Here is a 24,943-nt window from a genome sequence, read left to right on the forward strand (position 1 = left end):
TCAAAAGCTGTTGACTAACACACAAATTAAAATAAGAAAAAATAAATAAATAAAAAAAAAGTCACCCCATAGGTGGGGTGCTGTAAATGTAGCGGAGCCTAGGGTGTTTTTTCATCTATAGACTATTTCTATACCCATGACATCAACATCACTGAGAAAGATAACGTCCAGCTGGGCATGTGACTTCAGGCCTAATTTAGTCACAATACAAAAAAAAAAAAAAAAAAAAAAGGAAATAAAAGGAAACCACTCCTTCCTTTCTAAATATTGGTTGTTGCAACATTTTCAATAGGAGCTTCTCAGAGCAGAGCTATAGGATGACACATTGTAGAACAGCATGCATTTACCTAATGGAGGCAATTACGCTCCTACTTTACAGTAACAGTAATTCCCATTTCGTAATGACTTCTCTTCATTGTCACCTGGGAAAATGACTACTTTTAGCTGCTCCATCATTCACCACAGCAGGTGGATCATGTCTGATCTGGCAGATTTTTATGCTGGATGACCTTCTTGATGCCACCCCAAAGTGTTTTGTGTCTCATCCCAAGATCAAGATGGGCATTTTCTGCTTATTAGGCAAATGCATATCTCAATAAATTTCAGTTCCTTAGTAATATTCTTAGAGTTAATGTCCTTATTACTTTATCAACTGTTCCTTTTATATCAAAATGACAGGGGGTTGACTAAACATGCCTTGGATATAAACAGTACAAAGGCGTTCCACTGACGTTCAGCTGGTCAGTGGGCCACCGTTTTCCCCCTTATCCCTGCTTTTTAAAACTCCTGATACACTGCACAACATCACACAACAAACCCCTTACACAACAACCTTAATCAAGTTATTTAAAAGCTACACAAAGCCAACACCTACACCCCCACAGCAGGAGATCTGGCTGTTAATCCCCTGATGTGTCAATTTGTCCCAGTGACAAAAAAGGAAAAGACACTTTTATTACCTGGCCTGTTAGAATTTCACCGAACATGATGACAATAGAATGCATGTTTGCATCATAAGAATATTAAGAAAACCAAAAATCAAGAGTTGTGACACTTTACTGCATTGTTCAGCCTAGGTTTCAGCAAAAGATCACCACCTTACAAACAGTGTGAAAGGTGAACTGCCATTTATTCTCTCGCCTGTGAAAGAAATGCTTTTCAGTATAATAGTCATACAAATGTGATTACCAGTGAATTCTAGTGTGGTGAAGACCAATTTCTCCAGTACAGGACATTCCAGTCATTAAAAGTACTCCTTGGGGTATACACTGCTTTCATTCACTACCCTGAGATGATCCCGAGAGTTTAGCTTCAGACGTCAAGCCAGCGTCAGCTGGTCTGCAGTGACAGTTGCCTTAAGACAAAATTGCTTTAGTACAGAATGCATTTCCATAACCAACACGCAGCCCAATGTTTACAAGTGAGGCTTGGGGAAGCATTACATGTGTGAATCTCTCAAAGATCAGAATAATTGAGAATATTGAGAACAATTAGAAACACAAAGTGTAAGAGCACCATCTTCTGGAGACCCATGGATCTGTTTTTGTTTTTTTTAAATATAAATGTGACCTACTCTTTCTCCAGCAACCAACAGAACAAGTTCAATAAAAGCACAAGAGATTATTGCAACTGTGTTCGGTGAACCATGTCATTTGACAGCCATAATCTTTTATAATCCACCAAAGATAGTATGCAACAAACAAATTCATCTCAACTACTTTATGACAACATAGTTAAAATTTTTAGCCAAAAAGGGAACAAAAAATGAAAAAAAACAAAACAAAAACAACAACAACTTTCAGACATAATGTCAAAGATGACCTTAATAATATTGTCGGCTGGACTGAAAAGCATAATGCGTCTGCTTGCATACGTGCATGTCTGTGAGCGTCAGTAGAGTACCCAGGAAGGGCAGGGAAGGAAGCCAATGGACATGGCAAAATTTCAGACTCTGTGGCACCCTGCCAGTACTCAGTCTGTTGAAAAACTGTGTTTGTGTGTGTGTGTATGCGCAAACTAGAACAGAGAGCATTACAGGATAAATGTGTGTTTCTCTGTGGGGAATCACGTGGCCCTGTGCACACAGCATCTCTCCCCACTTCCTCCTGTGCAAACCAGGCAAAGACAGAGAGGTTCTTTCTTCAAGGCAACAAACAGAGTGCTCACAGTGTCCCGGCAGGTGAGCCCTAGTAATGTGCTGTTTTTTTGTTTGTTTGTTTTTAAAGTCCCACTCAACATTACGATTACAATAAGTGCAAACATATGAAGGATTGCAATAAATTAATTTAGATGTCACAATGCATAAACCCGTCCCTTTTCTACATTTCGTTTCAGACACATCTCATTATCTGACCGCATCTGGAAGTTTTACAAATCTTCTCTCAAACTTTCCTAAGCTAGCTTTCTGTGTGACTATCACGGTGTGTGTGAATAAAGCCATAGGAAACATTCATGTAAAACATGGTTTTGCGTGAAGGATATAATACATTTCACTGCAGAGCAGGAAGTGTAGTTGAGTGAAAACTTTCCCCACACATCCACTTCACTTGTGTGGGATGTTAATCTATGCTGATGATTGCACAAGGACATGTTCCGTTTTAAAAATTCTTTAAACCACCTAGCCGGATCTAATGTTTGTCTAAAAGGCAGGTTGCTTTTGTGGCAGTCTTTGATGTAATTCACCTGTCTCGAGTTTCACACCCTGCTGTTGAACAGGCCACAACTCCACCAGCTTGGACTAGAGGTAAGACCTTGTTCTGCTCTGCAGCAGGTGGAGAGCTGCTGGTGACGCAGTGAGCTCACAGAGGATGCAGAAGAGAACTAACATCACCAATTGCAGTCTAAGACAGTGGCCAACAGGGTAATTATTAGGGCAGGGCGATATGGCCAAAAATATATATCACGATATACATTTGAAAATTTGCGATAACGATATAACTGACGATATAATTTCTGCGAGACAAAATACAACTCCACAACTTTACTAGCGCAAAAAACCCCCATCCATTCATTTTACTTAAACAAGTAGCTGTTTTTATATGCATTAAAGCTATATAAACATTTAACAGTGCAAATGCAAATTCCTTGCTGAAAGTTTAACCAAAAGGTATTTCCAGTAGAAATGGGCTGACATATCCTGAGCATAACCATGTATAATATCCACTGAAGTTAAAAAGAGGTGCTTTGCAACATTAAACTGCAGTGTGCCAAATAAAAAAAAAGTCAAATAGGTATTTCTCGGACCATAAGGTGCACGAGATTATAAGGCACGTTAAGCGAAACAAAGCAGTGAGATAAATCAAACTTTATTCAACTCATTCTTCTTGATTCCTCCACTTCTGTACCATTGATTCATTAATGCTGTATTCTATCACAGCTGATCTATTCCCATGTTGTTGCAGTATATTAATGACTAACCTTCTATTGTGGATGGATTATCTCAGTTGTTCTACTGACTGAAGTTTGGTCCGTTTACAGCATCCTGCCATGCGATTGCATTTGTCTCTAACCATCAGGAACCGTCACGTTAACTTTTATCGAGTGGAAAAGTGTTAGCGTTCATCCTTGAGCTTCACTGTTTATGTTATGCTAACACAGCTGTGTTGATAGCCTCATTATATACCAGCTAGCCCAACTTCAGTAACCCTACAAACGTCACTGCTGTGTCGCTTCCTGTCTTCATTTATGTTGGAAGTGATAGCAGAGCTGTACGTTTGAATTTTTTCCAGAAATCTCTCAGTCAGAACATGCTATATCATGTTTAGGTAAGCGAAACTAGCGAGCTAACTTCCTGCTAACTTCTAACTCCGTTAAATGTAATGAATTCTGTTTTCATGGATGCCTGGATGTTGAACTTCATAATTACACCTGGTAAAGCAGCAATGCTGATCATTTCATTAGAGATGAAAGAATTTAGACTGTTTTACACTCTCAGCGATGTTCGTTTGACTTCGGGACTTTAAAGGACAGAGTTTAGGACCCAGATTACTCCCAGATTTACAAGCACCTTAGTCCGACAAATACGGCAATAACGACAGCCCGCTTGCATGTTCTACAAAAAAAAAAAAAAAGTACTTTGTTGTGTATCTGACGGACAAACACCAAACCAGTTAAGCTGCACCATTTTTACAAAACAATTCTGGCTCATCCGTTTCACTCAATCTACTTTCCCCATTCACATTTTCCATTACCGTGCATTCTCCGTGCCTTTTCGGCACTGCGCATGAGCGTTTTACCCATATTCTATCGCGATATGGTAAATGGCCTGTATTTATATAGCGCTTTACTAGTCCCTAAGGACCCCAAAGCGCTTTACATATCCAGTCATCCACACATTCACACACTGGTGATGGCAAGCTACATTGTAGCCACAGCCACCCTGGGGCGCACTGACAGAGGCGAGGCTGCCGGACACTGGCGCCACCGGGCCCTCTGACCACCACCAGTAGGCAACGGGTGAAGTGTCTCGCCCAAGGACACAACGACCGAGACTGTCCAAGCCGGGGCTCGAACCGGCAACCTTCCGATTACAAGGCGAACTCCCAACTCTTGAGCCACGATCGCCCATATGTCATTTTCTTATCGTTGCCTAGCTTTGTTATGCCGTGAATGGTATAATATGGCCCACCCCTAGTAATTATAGCATTTTGTAGTGAAAAACTGAACACAAAACACATTAACTGGCTCGTTAGGCCCCACAAATGCAGTCTAATACTCTGGAAAAATAGTTCCTCCTACAGCTTCCAATGAGCAGTTTTCACCTTGTCGAAAAGATAAGGTAGTCATAAAAATCAAGGTTTAAGTTCTTTATTGACTAGAGACAAGACATTCTGTCATTGAAGAGCTAAATCAGATGTTATTCTGCTGTTCAAAGTTGAGCCGAACGTAAACAGGCTTTAACTCGTGCATTCAGATAAGCCTGCATAAAGTCGTCTCTCTAAAATGAGACTAACCAATGCAAAAACATTAGGTGAAATTCTCCAAGCCACTGCGAGCTCCAAAAAGGTTTTTAAAAAAAAAAAAAGCTAAGAAAAATATAGCCTCTTTCTTGACTCTGTAACAAGGTGGCACTAGACTGACAGAAGCAACACGCAACTTCAAATGTGACCACCTAGTTGGCCTTCAACCTTTCATTTACTGACAAACAGTGGTGCAAATGTGGTTTTCATCTTCTAACTTCAGATTTCCCAATGCCTGCAGCATTATTTAAACCACAGTCTTCTCTGCCTACAGTGGCAAGGAAGGTCTGCACTGGGAGCATCCTTCTGGAGTCATAGCTGCCCCACCCAGACTATACTAGGCTCCTACGCCCAGACATTGCAGCTAATCTGCACCAGGTTATTTTACATTGGAAGCAAAGACATCTGACAGTATGCAAAACAACTACAACTTGCAATGAGCTCAGAAGCATGTAATCTGTGTTAAAGCAGAGATTTCACTTAATTCCTGGCTTCAGTCACTTTTTTGACAAAAATAAGCAGCACATTTATTAAATCTGATACTTTCAACTTCATTCTGGAAATTAACCAATGCAGGGAATTGAATTACTCTGGCTTAATGTTGCAATCGCAAGGCAAGAGTTTTGGTTTTTCTTGAAGCCTTACACCATCATAAAAAAAAGTGCGAGTTTTGGAAACATGATCATGGTACATGCCATACTGGACACACACAGTAGCTATCCTGATAACCGGCAGGACACTTCAGCTGGGTTGGCACTCGAGCAAATGGCCATGTAAGGGGAAGAACTTAAAGGCAGAGCTCAGAGGACGTGAGTACTCACAATGAAATGCTGAAAGCATTTATATAATACACCATGTACCACCTGTGGTCAACTCACAGGAGCTATAAATAGTTTTTTCTGAGAAGACAGACTTGGACATACTACATGTGACAAGTGTGTTTGTGAGTTTCCCTGAGAGGTTAGAGGGAAACACACTATACTGTAGGCTCGTGTGGGTGACTGTGATGGTGGTAAACGTGCCTCTGCCCACTGAAAAGACTAGATTATCAGTCAGGATGACTACAGAATCAATATGACGCCAATCTGACCCACATTGGTCAGCAGATGAAGTCATGATTTCTCAGAAATGGGCAAAGGCGAGATTAAGAGCCTACAAGTTCTGGACTAGCTTAGTTTACACCACTCTCCATCTGGTAATACTGTTTATTTACGCTTACTGGAAAAGATTAAGGAGCTAATACTGCTCACACAAACATCACAAGGCTAAAATGGGTCGACTACACTGTTCTAGAAAATTTGAAATAAACGATGAAAGACAACAGTTTGAAATTACACCACCCACCCTCCCACCCAGCGTGTAAAACCACACTTCACACATTGGTGTTAAGTTTTAAAGCACATATATTTACTTCAGAGGACAACATTTCATACATCAGTGGCCAAGTAATTACATTTTAACACTGGAAAACACTTTTACCAAGACTAGCCAGGAAACATGAATGGGGTCAGATGCTCAGACTACCAGCCAAGTCAGTGGCTAAGCTAACAACATCCTTTAGGCTCTTATGCTTCAGTATATGCTGTGCTAATGCACACAAACCAATACTATAAAAGGTGCCAGCGGCTGCAACTATTTACTGGTGCCTAGTGAGCTTTAGCTCTTACCCTTTAACAGCTTTAATTTCGTTAAAAAAAACAAAAAATTATATATATATATATATATATGAATGTATCGTTAGCATTAGTTCATTTAAATATCAGCAGATCTTCGGCCTAGCGAGTGCTACCATGTTAGCAGTAAATCCCCAGTAACTGGCATCACGTCCATCTTAACCAAAATTGCTCCCTTAAACTTATTTAACACTGTTCGGTTAAACAGCACGTCAGCATGAACTCAAAATATAAAATCTTATCGAACAAGCTGCTGTCAAAGGGATAGTGTGCATCCGCCCAGTACTGATGCACACCCGGCAAATAACGGTTCGGCTAGCCGCACCGCATTAATACCGCTTACCTCTCTTTCATGAAGTGTTTTATTCTGACAATGGCCTTCTCGTCGATCTTCCTGAGGAAAGTTTTCAACCTCTCTCTTTTGTTTTCAAGCATTCTTCCCTCAGCCAGTGGTAGTCGATTCGTATAGAAACGACTCTCCACGCCAAACTCCAGCGTTCTTGTTTGGCTTCTGCTTTTTTTCCCCTGACCCCCCTCTTCTTCCCCACTTCAGCCACGGCTGATTATGATAATGAGCTTAAATCGGACCAAGTCGGAGGACCAATCACATTTGGCAAACAAGGTTGAAAAAACGGTCATGTCAGCCCGGTTGTCCAATCAGAATACGGTGGTTTGTCTTGCGTTGACCGCCCATTACCTTTTATGGAAATGGGGTCGTCCCTTTCTGAAGAGCGGTATAAAAACGGGGCTCCGTAACGTTGTTGTGCTGGCATGGCCTTTTCAGTCAATAATTTACACGGTTTTAACATCTCACGTGCGATCAACAGAGGGGTGTATGCCCTGTGGTTTAACAACAGTGTTTCTTGTGTCAAAATATACTGAAGTTAATTTGAAAAAGCTGCAGAGAGTTGCCTACTTACTTTTTTCATTTAAGAACTGAAAGCTCAAGTTTTGTTGTGTGATAATGAAACCGGCCACATCAGCTCATATTAAAACAAACAAACATAAGCTACCAGGATCATCTGCGTTTTAAATAAACAATAGCACTTTCAGACAGAGCAGTTGTGTCACTGCAAGTCAACTAATTCCACTGGTGCTGGCATGCAGGGCACAGTAAAGCAAATTTACTTAAATATCACTGCTTATGATGAGCTAGAAGACAAACGAAAATTTGTGCCATTTTATTAGGGGAAATCCAACAACTCAGAAGGTTATAATTCCTCGCTTGGTGTCTTTTCTTGTGGTCCATACCACTTCATTTTAGCCCAGCACTGCCAGCATGCAGTTTCACCTCCCCCACCTCACTGGAAAATGGCACCAACTGCAGCAACAAATGGCTTTTTATACACCTACTCAGCAGACCAAGGTCATAAGGCCACAGTTTAGACTGTCAGCTAAGTCACATTGCAATCACAGTGGATGTCTACGTGTGCTACATGTGACTATGTATGTGTAGGAAAAAAACAGAATATGTTACAGAGATGTCGCGTATCGAAGTGACTCTGTTTGTGTGATAAGACATGAGCAACCTCGAAAAAGTTGTTTTAGGGTTTGACTTTCAGCCTCGTTGTTGAGGCCGCGAGGGTCCATTCTGTCTAAAAATATGAAAAAGTTAGAATAATATTTTCTTAATTACTTGTCACTGCATTCCCAAGAGTTAAACTCTATTCATAGAGATCTTACACACACAAAACAGAACCATTATCTTATAGCATTTTTGAGAAATGTGGACGCAAATGCCAGAAGCCTTTTTTGGCCTCACTTGGCAGCTCAGGCGCTGCCACGCTACTGTGAACAGAAGACGCAGTGTACTGCCGCATGACACAGCAAACACACCACCCTCACAAAATCTGGCCTACACCAGCCAACCCCCGGTCTCCCCTTCCATCCCCTCTCCCAGGAAACAACACAGATAGAGGGGAGGAAATCATGTTTTGGGGGGTGTACGTGCAGTGTAGGCAGTAACTGGCGTTTCTCTGCTGGCTACTGAGTAAAATAAGATGGATTACAATTGACCAAATAGGAAACCACCCAAAGATTCAAAAAATAATAAAATCCCAGGGTCCCAGGGTATTTGTTAGCCTGGAAATATGCACAATATCTTTCTTCCTGACCTTAAATTCTTACTGAAACGCAGTGTTTACAGCAGGTCTTTGGAATAACCACAAGCAAAACATCAGGTATCATTATTAGAGAGAATATAAATTTAAAAGTAAGTAGCAAGGATTGGGAAATGTAACCTTTGACATAGCAGGGGAATTTCCTGAAAAATGAAAACTGCATAACAAAAAATAAAAAAAATACACATACTGAAAAAAGAGAAAAACAGAATAAAAGCAATGGGTTTTTTTCACCACAGTAAAAGATTTTAGTCTTGTAAAACCACACCTTTTGCTATTACTAAATGTTTGAGTCACATACTTGTCCTTTATCCTTTCAATATTTGTAAAGGATTTTAACATGACTGAATAATAAAAAGAAACGTCATCTCTTAAAAGCTGTTAGGCTGAATGGGAACATTTAATGTGCACCACTGCAAACATTTTAAAAAATACTTCCGTTAGCATTCATTTACCGGCTGTCCTTTAGTTTCGTTTTTACTTCTGCATTATAGAATCTTATTTGCACGATTTTTGACTGCATGGAGTTACTGAAGTCTCAGTTTTACATGTAACAATGTGTATATGTTAGGCTGGGTGTTAAAGATAAAGATCCAGATTATCATGCAAGTCTGAGCAAGAGAAGAAAGTGAGCTGTCCTTTGCTTAGAGGACTATCTACTATCTGTTGCTAAATTAATGTGTTGCTAGAAAGATTTCTATTACCAAATTCTGGACTAAATACTCGAGAACACCGAAAAGTTTCGCAACATCTTGGAAGGAAGAAAAGGAATGAGCTATATGAAAAGAGTTTTGTCACTTTTAAGCATTGATAGCAAAGTATCAGCAAGTGCTTCCTCATTTATATAGCATTACTCATCCTTAGTATGACCTTTATAAACGTAGATAAATTACTATGACTATAATTTTAATTATGAATATTACTAGCAGTAATGCAGGAACAGTAATAGCTGTAAATGTTGTAATAGTAACGGATGGATAAATATATCTGTATTTAGAAATGACTCACAGTCTTGTGGACATCCAGAGTCTCAATAAAGTTCTTGTAAAATCTTCTAACAAACACTGAAACTACGGATGTTTCCTTTACATTTTTTAGTTAGTTTTCCAAGTTCACAAAATAGTTTCTGTTGAAATTTTATTCATAAGTCTATTTTTAAATGTATTTAACTAAAATGTTTTTTTCCACATCTAGTTTTAATTTTTAGTTTGAATTTAGCTATAATAAACTTGCTAAGTAGTATAAACATCTCAAACATTATTTTAGTATGCAAACATTTATGCAGACAGAAGAAAGAACATTGGAAAGAACCACTGTTTGGAGGAAGTCACATTGGCAGGGACATACTGAGTTGCCCATTTGGAATTTCCATATCTGAAAGACAAATATTTTATTGTGTCCAGAGAAGGCAAAATTTTTTTTTAAAAAAAATCCCTGATTTGCATCAGTAGTGCATCACACGGGATGAAGTGAGACAAGTAAAACTATGAGAGGCAGCTGATCACATGGGCACAATGTCATGGAAATATATTGAGTCATTTCACATAAGGCTGTTTGTTGTTTGAACGTCACCTGCCATTCCCCATAAATAATTAGTAGAACATCTTTTACATATTGCCCTGCCTGTTTTTCTCAGATTCGAATGAAAATGAAAATAAAAATGCCCTTTCCAAGCTCGCCCTGGCTTTTGTTTCAGTCTACCCCATGTGTGAAGGGTAAGTTTTCATCCAGTGTTTACTGTTACTAGCTGAGCTTTTCAAGCACTTGATGAAAATTTCCTTTTTATTATTAACTGCATTAATCACTAATACTACACTTCCATCTCTCATGGGTATTATTTGTCCATTTACATTGCCGTGAACAATATATGACCAGTGCTTGGAGTTTGATAATAAGATATACTGTAATACTCTTTATTTGAGTGTTTTTTAGTCATGTGTCAACACTTTCTAAGACACTAATTTAGATTGAGTTAATGAGTTAAACATCTATATTTTGGCTTTAAGTGTAATCTTGTGTTGGTGTAAGTTGTCTGTGGGGTCAGAAAGGTCACTGCATCACCAAGGATTTACCCCAGCAACAACCTCTTTCATTCAATAAGGCCAGCGAACGGGGGCATCTTACAAGGATATCATCTTACTGGTAACACTGGGATATTGTCTGTGACCAACTCCCAGTGGCCCACTTTGGTAGTTATACAGAATTGCAGGTATGCAGGAAATCTTCACACTTAAGAAGGAGGTTTACATATTCTAGGACGTGCTTGTGTGACTTCTCTGAACTGATATAAGGATTAGAATCATAACCATATCACATATATGAACAAAAAACCCGTTGCTTGATATGTTTTGTGTGTGTTCGATATGCGTGAGCTCCCCAAGGCTCAGGTGTAACAAATACAAGCCTCAACTCAAAAGGTATTGGGTTTCTACCTGGTAGAGTCTGGCTTGCTTTTTTCAGCTTCTGTTACCAAGCTGCTCTCATCACTAATTTATGTTTTCTTTGCTGCAAAGCTTTGAGTAGCTGGTTGGTTGGATGGTTGGTCAGCTAAACGGTCGGGGAGGACAGTGTTTTTCTCTCTTTCTGAGCAGTGCACCACCAGGGCTCCTAGGGGAGGACCCAGCTTAAGTTGGGGCTGATGCAGACCGGAGAGGCTATGAGCCCGCAGGACTCCAAGGCAGCAGGGGCCGAGGCCACGGAGGAGCAGAAGGCCCAGAACCAGAGCCAGAGTCAGGGGTGTCCGGAGCCCACAGCGCCTCCGCTCCCTCCCCCTTCACCGCCACCAGCAGGGCCACCAGAATACCCCAGACCTAAGCTCATCTTCCACACCCAGCTGGCTCATGGGAGTCCCACAGGCCGTATTCATGGATTCACTAATGTCAAGGAGCTGTATGCCAAGATCGCAGAAGTGTTCAACATCTCCCCCTCAGAGGTACAACTACACTTGGCTATGGATGCAATAAAATAATAAAGTGACATGTTCAGTTGTGGAAACACATTTTTAAAAACAACCATTTGGTTGTTTTTTTTTAACCAGTAGAAATTCAGGACTATCAGGCTAGTTGTGAACAGGTGTTGGGTTTCCATTCTCTGCTTCTTCTTTTTTTTCCATGAAGCGCAACGATCATTTACTACTTACTGTCAGCCAGCATGTGTATTGGTTTGCACCTTGACCAGGACCAATAGCGGAAAGAAATAACCATATAAGGACTTCTTATCAGTTAACAAACATTTAACGTGACAGGCTACAGTTATAGAGTCCTAAAAAAAACAAAACAACAACAACAGGAGGAAATAATTTTATTTTGAAAGTTGATTAACCCACAAAGTAGGGTAGACAAAAAGATATTGTGTGCTTAGTCACTCATAGGAATATAACACTGCGGCTGTTTTTATGAATAGAACTGAATACCTATTTTTTCTAACTGGAAAAGTAGTCATTCTCAGTAAATTCTAAAAGAAATATTTGACACATTAGATAGTTGTTAAAGCTCGTGTAGACTTAAAAATGTATTAGAGCACAGTCATGTAAAGTATCACAATTTGAGTAGATAATATAACTTACAGTATATATATTTTCTTTTCCCTCACAATAATTAATAGACAACTAAATAGCTCACTTGTAGCTTTGTAGATTACCAAATTGTTGCTTGCAATTAGGTTACAGAAGAATCTGCTCATAAAGCCTGTAATCCTTGAGTTGAGACCTTGACTGTGAACCTTTGGAAGGCCTGGATGGAGCAGTCTGTTACGGCCCTGAGTGCTAAACATGTTAAAAGGCAAATTATTTTAAGATGGCCATTTAGATTAAATTCAGCCAGAGCAGGTGTTAATAGACGCAACAAAGAAAGAGTAGGAGGAAACAGTAAAACAAAACAAAAAAACCCAACATAATTAATAAAGATATACACAAATGATTTGCACCAGCACACATATATAAACTGAAAAGACTTGAATGCAGCATTTGCTGCTATTTTTGCTTCATTCCATAGCTGATTGAACACACTTGGCAATAGAACATCACTCTTCAACTCTGGCCCTATCAGCTAGTTATCAGCTATAAAGGCCAACCATGAAGGCTTTCAGCATAACTGATAGATATAAACGTAAGATTAAGCCACGGAGACCAAGTTACATTTCATAGTAAATGACCTTGACGTTCTTGTTGGGCACCCGCCAACCATGACTGTGACACATGCAATCACATGAAAAAACATGCGGCACGCAATGTTCAACCTTGTTAAAGTAACCTTTGACATGCAATATCTGTTTTAGAAGGAAACAATCAACTGATCCTCACTAACACAAAATATGCGATTACTTTCGATAAGTGTTAAAATCATTCCCTTAGTATTTTTTTTTCTTTATCTTTTTGTTCTATTTACATTGATTTACAATACTAATAATGTATAATGAAATACATTTACATGTAGTCTGATATTACAAACACAGCCCTGCAACTCAGAAGATCAAGCTGTAAAAAGTAACCTGTAGCTGTAGAATATATTGCAAACACTTCCCCATCTGAAGTTGTCAGCCATGTCATGTCACATCCAAGAATTCAGCAACAAATAAACATACAAACAACAACAAAAAGCTGCTTACTAAGTGAGGAAATAATACAGATTCATGAATTACCTTGCAACAAATACATCAACAAATACGTCTTTTTTTAATGTGAAATATATTTGGTCAGGGTAGACTGCAAAAGTACAAATACTCTCCCTGCTATACAGAGAGACTTTATGATTAAATGTTACTAGTTTAGTTACTTTAACAACATGCACTGTATAACTGCCTAAAATCCAATTGCATGCAGACAGTGAGAAGTGTCCTTGACCTCAGATGGAATCAATAGCAATAGCATAGAGTTATTGTAAAGCCAGGTATCAGAGAAGACTTTGGACGACAGTAAGACGTTTGCCAAGGCAGTTATTATGAAAAAAGAAAAAAGTCAACGCAAGTTATCTCGAATGTCGGTTTATGAAAGAAAACTGAACTTTGACATCTGCTCGCACAGTTTGCGAAAGCTCAAGTTCTCAAATAATCATGGACAAGATATTCTACAAAGGTTCAGTCACACAGTTTTAAACATACTCGTTTAAAACACAATTGTTTCAATGCATGGGTGACGTTAAAAAGGCGATCTTGAGAGCTTTTTTTTTTTTTTAGAAAAGAATTTGGATCTGTAGTGTGAATCAGCAACAAGTATGATTGTGTGATCTTGTAAAGCAGAAGGAAAAAACGTGTATTAGGCTACTACTCAACCTGCATGTATGTTGTGGCTTAATAGTTTTGTATGAAGTTGAAACTTTTAAATGAAGTTTCTTAATCATTCACCGCTGGATGTGCTGCAGATATCGCACTCATAGCTGAAAACAACATGACCACAAATTCAGCTAAGCTTATTATTTGGCTCTACTGCCCTCTGCTGTCTAATGTATGTACAGCACAGCTTGAGAAATTTCGATGCGGTCCATTTGCTTTTGTAATAAAACAAGAGCAAGTTAATGAAAGAACAAGAGAGGCTGCAGGGTTACAGTTTTATGGTCATGCATTCAGTGGCAATTAGATTTTAATACCAACAAATGTGCTTAAATCAGTCCAGTATTAGAAATAATATAAATAATACTATTAACACTTAATCTAACAAAGATCAGTCCCATAGCTTATTAATTTTTGTGAGTCTTTATACTGGCTACAGGCCTTGCTTGACTCACTTTTTCACTTTACCTAATATATATACATATATATATATATATATATATGTATATATATATATTCCTTCTCCTCAGATCCTGTTCTGCACTCTCAACTCTCATAAAGTGGACATGCAGAAACTACTGGGGGGACAGATTGGACTGGAGGACTTCATCTTTGCCCATGTAAGAGGGGAGACCAAAGAGGTGGAAGTGACAAAGACAGAAGATGCACTGGGTCTCACGATCACAGACAACGGGGCTGGCTATGCTTTCATCAAGGTGGATGAGAAGTTGTTGTTTTGGGGTTTTTTTTACCAATTGCTGCAACATTTTGAGTTTTTTGTGATGATTAATAAGACAAACAGAGCAGAAACTCCACTCTTCTGCTGGTCATTGCTACCTTACAGTAAGAGGCCACAGAGGTGTTCGAAAAGATAAAACCAAGGACATTTTTAGGACGTCATTAAAGTTAGATAAATCCACTTTTCTGAGAAACTTTAACAATCTAACCAGAATAAAAGTCAAACAAATTAAAATCCAATTTCCTTTTTTTGTTCATATTGCAATAATAAAAATATGTCATTGTAAAATCTGTAATGATTACACTAGTTGTAATATGTCAATGCAATGTGCTTTCTCCCCCCCAAAAAGCTGATAACTCACATCATAGTCATATACTGTATTTAGTCAAATCTTTGTCTTTCAGAGGATAAAGGAAGGCAGCACCATCGACCAGCTGAAGACAGTATGTGTTGGAGATCACATCGAGGCCATCAATGACCAGAGCATTGTAGGGTGTCGGCACTACGAGGTTGCAAAGATGCTAAAAGAGCAACCGAGAGGCGTACCCTTCACTCTTCGACTTGTGGGACCCAAGAAAGCCTTTGGTAAGTAGAACATGGTGGATATTTGTTTTAATTTAATTGTAAATTTAGACTTTAATATGGGTGTTTTGACTTGAACTCGCTTAGAGCCTTAGATGACACTGGGTCTGCACACAAAAACTATTAAAATTCAGTAGTTTTAAAAATATTCATACTAAAAGTGTCAGTACTATTACTTCCTGGCCTTTGCATTCACTCACTGACCTACATTAAAGTTTATGTATAGTTATGTAATTCAGTAAAAACCAGCAGGGTTCCTGGTGCTAAAACAATGGGAAAAAACTGTGATTTATAGCATGGCATGGCTATTTAATATTGTAAGCACACCAACTTCCCCTGGTACGACAGCCCACAGAAAGTAGACACTAATAGCTTATTGCCACCCTGCCTGACATTGTCCTCAGCTGTTGATGGGGTTAGTACTCCTCAGATGTTTTTCATAACTCATCAGCAAAAACAGAAAGAGGATGCAGGGATATTTCACTGGCGGTCTGCCAGTGGGCCTTGAACTCCCGTTAAACTTTCCAGCCACAGTTAATTGACCAGTGTTACAGTAGTCAGCTGCAATGACCATGTGTGAAATATAAATTAAGAATGCAGACAAATGTAAATGAATTCACTTTGTGTTCATAGACTGAGTCTATAATACTGCAGACAAATATAAACTAATAATGTTTTGCCTTCTCAGTTTTTATTTTTCTTTGTAAAACAACTGTCGTCTCACTTACTGAGTAAAATTTAATGCACATGCACATATCTAATAAAAAAAGGCTGTGAATGATTTTTGCAGTTGTTGTTGTTAACCCTGGGGAACAATTATTCACAAATCTCTAAAAGGAATACTGGAAACACCATTTAGACAGGAACACGTGCATCACTTGTATGGAGGCAGACATTTATTTTTCTGTCCTTACGGTCTAATTCTCACTTTAAGCAGCACAACACTATCTGCAGTTATTGTAGTAGGGTCTCTACCTTACAAACTAAAGCACCTTGAGGTGACTACTGTTGTGCCTTGGTGCTATATGCATAACACTGAATTAATTGAATCCTTAATCTGTTAAAGGTCTAGAGTATATTTCACCAAAACCGGGTGTTAGGTTGAAATTGTTAAATGTTGTCATTGTGTTACTTAAATTTGTAAGTCTTGGTTCAAACTGTATAATCAAAGACATTCCTTTGTTTCTAACCCCCTCCCCAGCCTGTTGAATGGTGAGGGAGGCTGTAGTGTTTTATTATAGGCACATCCTAGGTGAAGGTTTTGTTTTCTTGTTTAGTAAACTTCCTGCCTTTATGACCCTTTGGTGAGCAGGTGGTCACACAAATGCACCCCCAAACACAAACACACACACACTCACGGGCACCTACACACACACACACACACATTCTCGCACATGCATACACACAAATACAAGGGCCCGACACACCACGGGGTTGTTACAATGGGTGGTGCCTGTGTAAACTGTAACTGTATTCAATAAAAAGGCTGCAAGGAAGGCTGTTTATTTGAAGTTGGCTAGGAAACAGGTGAGGAGCGTTCAGCTCCAAGAGCCTGGTTCTGACCAGCCTCCCTTGCTAGCAAGTAAAATCGATTGATTGCTGTTCGTCTTGCTTCGTTAAGTCTCTAAACCAGCGGGGCCTGTGGAAGCACAGACCCAACACCGGGCTCCATCCCTACCTAATCCTAAACCTAAAAGGGCTTCAGCTCTGTCCCAGGTCAGGGACAAGTTGCTGCTTCAAGTGGAGGACTAAGTATCTCAGGGTCTTGTTCACAAGTGAGGGGAGCGGGGAGGAGGAGATAGACAAGATAGACAAGCAACAGACAAACTGGTGCTGCAGCTGCAGTGATGGATGCTGTGCCAGTCTGTTGGTGAAAAGAAAACAGAGCATAAAAGCGAAACTCTTGATTTACCGGTCAATCTACGTCTGTACCCTCACCTAAGGTCATGAGTTTGGGTAGTGACTGAAAGAACAAGATCGCGGATACAAGTGGTGGAAATGAACTGGGTGGCCTGTCCCTTAGAGATTTGGTGGGGAGTTTGGTCATTCGGGAGGGGTTGAGAGTCAGGGGTGCTTCCAGAATTTTTTCATAGGGGTAGCAATATGGGGACCACTAAAAATATAACCCCCAAAACAGTTAATGTTTCAATGCATAATGGGGTGTCTTCCTTTGTGTTGTGCTCATGTTTATTAAAATTATCACCACCATAGGACTATCTTACTAGGGGTGCCACTAGGGGGCCAGCAAATTTTGGGGGGTGGCCAGTGCCCCCTGGGTTCCCCTTAGTTGCACCCCTGTCCAGAAAGGAGCCTGTTGAGGTGGTTATAGCATCTGATAAGGATGCCTTCTGGGCCTAGGTGAGGCGTTCTGGGCATGTCCCAACGGGAGGGGGTCCCAGGGGCACACCCAGGACATGCTGGACAGATTACATTACTCGGCTGGCCTGAGAAAACCTTGGTGTTCCCCGCACAAGCTGGAGGAGGTGGCCAGGGATAGGGAGGACTGGGCTTCTCTGCTTAGACTGCTGCCCCCATGACCCGGCCTTGGATAAGCAGAAGAAAATGGATAGATGGATGGATGGCAGTGCGCTCATGAGAACAGCCTTCTGAGTTACATTCCTAACCCCCTTGTCTCAAAAATATATAGTCAGCTTGTCAACGTTATATGGACTGAATTGTTGTGTGAGAATTGTTCTGTGGGATCTGTTGCAAAGTAACAGCAAAACGTTCGAGAAAAAATGGAAAAAAGGAGCAAATGTCTTCTAATAAGGAGAAACTGATAGCAGACTCACGGCACGGCAGACTGCCATCTGCCTGGATGGTCTGGGCTTGGAGATGAGAAGGGAGAAAAGAAGACATAAACCATGCTAACACAGCGATAAAGAGTGAAGGGCGGGAGAGAGAGAAAAGACATAGCAGCTCATTTTTCACACTCTTGCAGAGTCACTGCCAAAGAAATTAAGTAAAGTAAATGTTTGATCCAAATGTACATGTTGTGCTTTCACTGTTTTATAGAGCTCAAAAGGTACTTTTATTTACATTTCATGCAAATGTCTGCCAGGAAATAAAAAGAAGTGGTTAGCAGGTTCATCAGCTAATAGTGATTTGACAAGCCACCTTGTGCTGTATTTGCTTTTATGTCATGTTACAGTCTGACAAGCTTGTTTAAGCTGACATCAGCGGCACTGTGGTGCCTCTATGCTACACACATCAAATCTCTGTGCCTTTCAAACAGCAAAGGTCCTTAACAGCATGAAGTATCTCTTTATGAAAAATAGTTTACCTGTCAACAGTTCGGTGAGTTGTTGATTTATTGCATCCTCGTTACAATATATAGAGGAAACACCTTACTCTCCTTTCCTAAGTGAATCTGACTGGTTTGGAGCCTCATTGTCCACAGCACGCTTATCAGACAGGAAACCAAATCCATGGTTAACTGGCTTACTTCCTGCAACAGATCGGTATCTCGTAACATGTTGTCACATCTCTGTTAACAGATATTCCAGTCATTTTGAGAATGCAATACACATCAAAATACTAGCATAGAATAAAGATGCATAATTATGATTGGAATGGATTACAACCTGGATTAGTTTGCTTTTGAAGCTGTCGTGTTATGTTGTTACTGTTTTGCAGCTATCTCTCATGGTCAATGAGGAAATGACAATTTAGAACCCAAGCTGAGTGGCATCCCCATATCAAGCTCCTTTAATAAACCCGGCAACGTTCCAGTATATCACATTGTGCTTTCAGTCTCCACCTCTTTTGTATGTGTGTGTGAACTGTCACAGTGTGGTGTGACCCTCTGCATCACAGTGACAAGAGCAGAAACAAATCCCCTCATCTCACTGGGTAAATCTGTCAATCGCAAGTCTTTCTAGGTGTGTTAGCAACTAAATGACTTGATTTAAAAATGAAAACATGCTGCCAAATGGCATTTTGATGGATTCGATTAAACGTAAGATGATAAAGTATACTCGAATCCTAAAATTGTAACACATGTTGGTTCTCATACTCACACACATAGAGTTTAAAGCTAAAGTTGTTTTTTGTTTTTGTGTGCATCATGAAGGTTTACTCAGTATTTGCAGAGTCTGTGGCTGGAGCTGCTGTATTACAAGGACAAAAAGTCACATAAAGTTCAGCTCCAATCAAGATGTGTCATATTTATCAATCATGTTTGACTCGCAGCAGGACAAAGATGCTACATACAGTAGTTGCTTCTGGAGTATCAGTTGTTTATACTGTTAGCATGACATAGCTGATGCTGATCTCTGACTTTACCCCTGAACTGTTATTTTCTCTTAGAAATTATTGAAATAACCAGATATGCATTTTAATGCAGACCTCAGGAGACATGGGCTCAAATGATTTCTCTGGGAAGTATTTAAGCATTGAGCATCTCTCTGAAATACCAGAGCGCTACAGCCATGCTTGTACCAGTGACCTAAATTCTAACAGCAGTCTGCAAATTTTTCTACATGCAAATGTTCATTTAGGGGTTTAGTGTGTTAGTAGTGACCCTCAAGTGATCTGTTTTTCACATAGGGACAGGTAAGTTTGGATAGGTATTTTCCCTTATTACCTTCTAATAAATAAAATAATAATTTAAAAACACAATTTTGTAATTTTGATTGCGATCTGAAACATTTACAGTTTTTCTCAGTCGCTTTGGTGCTTTTCTCAGATCAAAATGAAAAATGAAAATATCAAAATCTCAAAACCATTAGTGCAACCTCCACAACATTTAGTCATTTGTGCACATCATAGTAGCAATTTCTCCTTCCTCTGAACAAATTGCAAATGCTCTTGGACACGTTTCAGTTGCTTTCATACAGTTCTCTGCCATCGACCACATTATCATTTGCTTATGTCATGTCAGTCAAAATGAACTATACCTTTGGATGCTAAATAGTCGTTCCCAATAAAACCAATAGTCTTTATTTCATTGCTTGAGTCATTACATCCAAAATTGGTGAATTAGTTTTCAAATGCTGTCAAGAAAATGTTATACCTTTTTTCCATTATTTTTTCCTGTCCCTGAAATTGAACAATTTCTCTCATGCCATAGTCCCTGAGAATGAGAGGGGTGGAGGTCAACTCAACAAGTATGTTGTTGTGTGGGATAATGTCCCTTTTCACTACTCACATCTGGTCAGACAGTGGTTTGCAGCACATGACAGAATGCCTGTTGAATATCTCCCTCCCTACTCCCCATTCCTTAATCCGATAGAGGAGTTTTTGTCTGCCTGGAGGTGGAAGGTTTGTGACCAGCATTCACAAATGGCCATGCTAGCAGCCATGGATGCAGTATCTGTTGTGATGTAGATGGGAATATGTGGCCAGACAGACAGGAACGTCTGAATGTGCCAGAATGATTTACGTATGTTCATTTACAATATATACTGTTATATTGTTCACATTTGTGCACAGCTCTGCCAAAAAGGGTGTTTCTCATGCTTATTCTAAATACGCGACTGTAGAGTATTTTTCTTTTGCACAATGTTGTAAAATTACAAACATCCTACACAGTAAAAATGTGAAACATACGTATTCAGTGTCTTGTACTCACTTACTTCCATAACTACAGGAATGTCTAACTCTACTGTAGATTTGATTGTACATGGCTGTGCAAAAAGTGTATAATGCTGTCTTGAGCATTTTCAGGTAGTGTCACCGAGTTCTGACCTTTTTTTGCATTGGAAGACACTGAGAGAATACTGTACACTGTCATAATGAAAACATGACAAAGCCATTTGATTATCTTGGTCATCGAGATGGTTCAAGACTTCTCATTTTGATGACACTGACAGTTTCATTGACATGAATACTTGTTTTTGAGGAATGGATTATTGATTTTGAGCAAGTGACCTGCTTTTGCAGGTTATCCACTAGGTTTTGCAGCTTGCACTAATTGTTTTGAGAAATACACTAACTGCTGTGCAAATGTTAATAGTGATCAGAGATGGGCAGTAACGCGTTACATGTAACGTGTACATGTTACATGTAACGTGTTACTGTAATCCGATTAGTTTTTTCAAGTAACGCGTAAAGTAAGGGATTACTATTGCAAAAACGGTAATTAGATTACTGTTACTTTCCCGTAGGAACGCTGCGTTACTGCGTTACTAAAACCGTGATTTTCTTGCGAGAATGTCTCATGACAGTGACGTAAGCGAGTGCGACGTTCGTGACAACAGCTGTGTGCAGATCAACAATGGATCATATATCGAGTGCGGGAGAGAGTATGAGCGTGCAGCGTTTAAAGCGTGGAAGTACTGACCTTACTTTGAGTTTGATTCCATAAAAAGTGACAAAAACATTAGTGTCGCTGTGCGTGGGAAGAAAACTTCTTTTTCAGCGAAAAAAACCCCTAAACTTCCAAGCAAGCACCGAGTGCGCTACGACGTAATGGGAAATTCACAGAGAAACTCGCGATTCTTCCACTGACCGCTGGCACACCTGCACCAGGGTAAACCTCCGCCTACCCCTCCTGCTTTACAGGTGAAAATAGAGCAACAGGACCGCTAGTCTTTGACTTTATTTATTTTCTGCTGTGTTTTACTTGCATCTATTTGAAAGACTGAGTGTAAACACAAAAAATATTTTATTTTATGTGCTGGAATGTGCAGAAAATAGGTTTAAATGTTAAACAAATTTCTTCCAGTCAGAGAATGTTGCATATAATTAAATTTTTGCTTGATGCATAAAGTTAAAAGATTAAAACTAATAAAACAAGTTTTAAAAAGAGACTTTTCCATTTGATTACATTTTGTATGATGGATTATGCAGAAAAAGTAGAATTGGGCTGAAAGATCTATCGCTTTATCACCTATTCAGGTTGTAAATCGTGTTTTTAAAAAGTAACTAAGTAACTAAGTAATTAATTACTTTTGAAAATAAGTAATCAGTAAAGTAACGGGATTACTTTTTTGGGGAAGTAATCAGTAATTAGTTACTGATTACTTTTTTCAAGTAACTTGACCAACACTGATAGTGATGTGAGAAAAGCACCAAAGCGACTGAGAAAAACTGTAAGTATGAGAAATAAACAAAAAAGACTAAGAAATCAGGAAGGCAGGAAATTTAAAGTCCATGAATTTGTCTACTTCTCCAACAACTTTCCATAGTTGGAAATATTTGCAGAAACACTTTTGTGTTTCAGCTCAGGTACCTTTTAATCTTTTTAATCTTAAATCTCTTACTTTAGGAAAAGTCATTAAATTTCAGGCTAAAAAAAAATGAAAGAAATATTTTCTGCATTTTTAATGCTATCCAATGTCAAAATGGGTCAAATGTGACCTGAACAATATGTAAAGGTTAAATATGTTTAATTTTTTTTAACAAAAGTATAAAAAAACACACTGACACTGACTTAATTCCAATTTTCTGTCAGTTATAGAGTCCCCAGTTCATCAACACTTTGCTATTAAAAAAAACACAAAACTATATTCTGTAAAAATCAACAGACGAGGGTTATTTGAATGTAATTTTCTTTGTATGTGTGTTAGTGTTTCATTTATATTTCCATGAAATGATTGAAAACCATCATTAATCAGATCTGAACATTTTAGAATATCTCTCATAGGTTCAGGGCAGCATTTCGGTAAGATGAACACAGAATCATCAAGAATGTGTTGTTTAAAATAAAATGGGGCTCAAAATTGCCCCACTGAGGGTTAAAGATATGCACAGCAATGCAGAGACAAATAAAAATACAAATCCATTTGAATTCACAGATGTCGGCAATGTTGCTTTTCAATTACTGTACAGTGTACAGATTATAATGATGCAGGTCTTAGCAAATGATTTGGGGTGAACGTTTTTAACACAAACACATTCATCAACTCAACAGCCAACAGTGACACTGGAAATACATTACACAAGAACCTGCTAAAGATATCACACAAACAAGACTGACTCCAGCACAGTGGGCTAGAGTTTTTTTAGATTTTCACAGGATGCGATACCACTTCCAAATAAGGAATGGAAATCTTTAAGCATTGTTATAGTTGTCTTTCTTTTCCAAAAAACTGTGTTGACAGTGATGTGTTGGAAGGAACACATCAGCCTCTTGGGAAAAAAATCGAAGAATATATTCATAGTTTGCAAGAAGAAAAAAAAAATCAATGTTACACAATTAACATCATGCTACTTCTAACCAAATAAGCATTTGACGTTGATTAATGATTGTTGTTCTGCGTGTGTTGTTAGACATGATTGGAATGAGGACTAGAGCGCCAAAGTCTAATGAGGGCAAGATGGTGAATGGGAAGGAAACCCTGCGACTAAGGTCCAAGGGTTCTGCTACAGTTCAGGAAGTGGTGAGTTTTACGTCCTGCCGGACAATGACTGATTGCATTTTCAGATGTTCTCAGTGTGCGTTTACACACACACAGAGCTCATATAGAGCATTTTAAATAAGTAACTGAACTGTTTGACTCCACTCACACACAAACAAGCAAACGAAACTCTTTCACAGGAAGTGATCTTTATAAAAAAATTTATCATTTCCTCCCACACAAGTGTTTAATGGTTGAACCACCGATCATTTTGTTGACTGCCTTTTTCTAATTATGTCTCATGGTTTTCACACACTTGACACAGAGCTATAGCACCATATTAGTGCTTTTTAGTAATATTTTAAATATGTGGGCTTTAGAGTTTCAGTTTTTCATCAAATAAACCCTGTGGCAGTCATAAGAGACTAGAAAAAGAAGAGAGAACTAGTTGTGCATGTCTACACTTACGTACATGTCTTTCATCTGTAGAGCACGAAACAAACAAGACTGAGTGTGATCAGATTATTTGAGTGAGCAGAGTGCTTCTTGTTTGATTTAATCAAAGTGTCTTAAATTAAGTCTTCTTTATTAGGTTGGAAAAAAAATCTTGGAAATCATTTTCTTTATGCTGCATATTTTACATTATACTGATCTGGAATGAGATCAAACAGAATATATAAACATATTTACATGATTTCATAATAAGGATAATTACTCTATGGATTTTTAACACTAAGGACTTCATCATCCATAGATGCTCATATAGCTTTATAACAGTAAATTAAAAACAAAGTCCCTGACAAAGGAGCAATCCAGTGACATGCTGTCTTAGATCCTCTGCCACCATGTTTATCATAGGATTGCACACTTTTGTTCATATGTTTTATGCCAGCAGAATGAATTTGAAGAACGAGCCACCAAAAAAGTGGATGACCTGTTGGAGAGCTACATGGGCATCAGAGACTTGGAGCTGGGTAAGACTTGCCAATTAACATTTTTGTCCTTAAAATAAATGTAATCTTCACTAGTTGATAGGAAAGAGCTGCTAGCAAGGGGTTTCTGTTCAGCATTATTAGGTGAAATCTGATGCAAAGAGGCTTCTGCATCACACTGTTCTGATCACTCCTATTAGTAATTAGACTTGGGAAAATATGATGCAAATTGGAACCATGCAACTTTTGTCTTACTGGTGAAACCAACACATTTCAAAGGGAGTGACTTTTACTTTGATAAGATAAGATAAGATAAGATAAGATAAGATAAGATAAGATAAGATAAGATAAGATAAGATAAGATAAGATAAGATAAGATAAGATAAGATAAG

At 38.9% G+C, this 24,943-nt stretch overlaps 2 protein-coding genes across 3 annotated transcripts in view; one reads left to right on the forward strand and one right to left on the reverse strand.

Annotated features, from left to right (window-relative positions):
- The window catches only part of si:zfos-943e10.1 (GRAM domain-containing protein 2B), an 18,015-nt gene extending 10,822 nt beyond the window's left edge, over nucleotides 1-7,193 (reverse strand). The window contains exon 1 of the mRNA XM_005920899.3: nucleotides 6,975-7,193. Within this exon, the coding sequence (XP_005920961.1) occupies nucleotides 6,975-7,066 (92 nt within the window). The 5' untranslated portion in view covers nucleotides 7,067-7,193. The remainder of the gene's footprint in view (nucleotides 1-6,974) is intronic.
- A 2,839-nt stretch (nucleotides 7,194-10,032) lies between these two features.
- Nucleotides 10,033-24,943, forward strand: part of gipc3 (GIPC PDZ domain containing family, member 3) — a 19,898-nt gene continuing 4,987 nt past the window's right edge. Inside the window, exons 1-5 of one of the 2 annotated variants that reach the window (XM_014333176.2) lie at nucleotides 10,033-11,683; nucleotides 14,547-14,732; nucleotides 15,160-15,340; nucleotides 23,552-23,661; nucleotides 24,512-24,593. In XM_014333176.2, the coding sequence (XP_014188662.1) occupies nucleotides 11,390-11,683; nucleotides 14,547-14,732; nucleotides 15,160-15,340; nucleotides 23,552-23,661; nucleotides 24,512-24,593 (853 nt within the window). In that variant the 5' untranslated portion in view covers nucleotides 10,033-11,389. The remainder of the gene's footprint in view (nucleotides 11,684-14,546; nucleotides 14,733-15,159; nucleotides 15,341-23,551; nucleotides 23,662-24,511; nucleotides 24,594-24,943) is intronic. The other variant, XM_042222764.1, reaches the window with a different exon arrangement.

This window comes from Haplochromis burtoni, unplaced genomic scaffold (genome assembly GCF_018398535.1).
Source record: "Haplochromis burtoni strain Fernald_Lab_line unplaced genomic scaffold, NCSU_Asbu1 Contig_5, whole genome shotgun sequence".
NCBI classification, from domain to species: domain Eukaryota; kingdom Metazoa; phylum Chordata; class Actinopteri; order Cichliformes; family Cichlidae; genus Haplochromis; species Haplochromis burtoni.